This window comes from Antrostomus carolinensis, unplaced genomic scaffold (assembly GCF_000700745.2).
Source record: "Antrostomus carolinensis isolate BGI_N321 unplaced genomic scaffold, ASM70074v2 scaffold11683, whole genome shotgun sequence".
Taxonomy (NCBI): Eukaryota; Metazoa; Chordata; class Aves; order Caprimulgiformes; family Caprimulgidae; genus Antrostomus; species Antrostomus carolinensis.
The window spans coordinates 1-1,529 of NW_010304729.1; the positions used below are offsets into that span (position 1 = coordinate 1).

Here is a 1,529-nt window from a genome sequence, read left to right on the forward strand (position 1 = left end):
CACCACTCATCACCAGTCTCCACTCAGACATCGAGGTGTTGACCACAACTCTTTGAGTTCAACAAGTCCCTTTCACCTGGACCAGTTCCCTGCAGAAGGTGCTTGGACAGTCTGTCCCAGGAACTTTGGGCTAGCTGAGCTGTGAGGGGAACTCTGAAAACTGGATCAGCATGATCAGCCTGATGGGAAAGCTGGGACACAGAGTCACCCCAGTGTCCCTTCATTGGTGTCACCGTGTCCTGTTGCTGATTTTGGTTTCTCTGTGTTGCAGCAACTGCCTGCATGTTGTGGAGCCGATGCCGGTGCCAGGGAATGACGTGGAGGCCTACTGCCTGCTGTGTGAATGCAAGTACGAGGAGCGCAGCACCACCACCATCAAGGTAATGGTGGCTCTGCTCCCTGTGCCTGGCTCCTTCTCCTTGCCATGCCACGCCACTGCGAGACTGGTGGCTTCTTGGAGAAGAGCCCAGAAAGGGAAAATAAAAGTATCCCAGTTAGTACATGCTGGTAGTGCCAGGGGCACTGTGACCGAGTCAGGAGGGCTCCTGGCAGGGAGGAGCAGGCTGCACGGGAGCCCAGGCTCCTTGCTGAGGGTGTGTGATGGTGCCAAGCACGTCTGACCGGGGACCCATCTTGTTGGTCTCCTTTCCCGTGCAGCACGTGTCCGGAATTGGCACAGTGCAGAGATCAGCACAGTTTATACAGTGATGGCACTTACATCTCCTTGGTCTTCCTGCAAGTGCAAGAGACTTTTTAGTGAGGGAAATCAAGAATGAGGGAAGAGATCAAACATCAGAGGAGCTGTGAAGGGAGCTTCCTGCTCTCTGTGGTGGTGCTTATCTATGCTCCTGATCCTGTCCCACTTGTGCTCTCCTTCACTGCAGGTGATCATCATCATTTACTTGTCCGTGGTGGGGGCACTGCTGCTTTACATGGCTTTCCTTGTGCTGGTGGACCCTCTGATCCGGAAGCCAGATGCTTATACCCAGCCCTTGCACAACGAGGAGGAAAATGAGGTGAGGCCGTGCTGCTGGTGCACACAGGGCACACGTGGGTGACTGCGGTCACGGTGGAGACAGGGTGGTAGGGTGACAAGAGAATGGCTGACAGGGAAACAGAGTGACCTCCTGCTTGTCCTCTTTGGTCCAGTGTACAACATCCTTCCCCTTGGGAGAGAGGCAGCGCTTTAGGGGGAGTCATGGAGCCTGATTCCAAGGGGGATTTCAGAACAAGAGCACCCTGATTTGTAGACCTTTTCTTCTTCCCATGAGGCTTCCCTTTTCTTGTAAGGAAATTCAGGAAGCTGAGATGGGGATGGTCTCTCAGAGGCAGTGTTGGAGGCAGAGCTGATGGCTGCACACAGAAGTGCTGGAGGACTGGACTGGCTGCACGCACAGTGATTAGCTCTCATGCTTGATGGCATCTCTGGCTCGTGCTGTGTTTGCAGGATGCAAGGGCTGCCCTTGGTGCAGCGTGTGGCTCTGTGACACAGCTTTCCCCGTGGCTTTCTCAGTTCAGATGTGCACAGT

At 54.5% G+C, this 1,529-nt stretch overlaps 1 protein-coding gene across 1 annotated transcript in view; it reads left to right on the forward strand.

Annotated features, from left to right (window-relative positions):
• The first annotated feature begins 269 nt into the window (after positions 1 to 269).
• TMEM9 (transmembrane protein 9) overlaps positions 270 to 1,529 on the forward strand; it is a 2,520-nt gene continuing 1,260 nt past the window's right edge. Inside the window, exons 1-2 of the mRNA XM_010164556.1 lie at positions 270 to 380; positions 885 to 1,016. Of these exons, the coding sequence (XP_010162858.1) occupies positions 297 to 380; positions 885 to 1,016 (216 nt within the window). The 5' untranslated portion in view covers positions 270 to 296. The remainder of the gene's footprint in view (positions 381 to 884; positions 1,017 to 1,529) is intronic.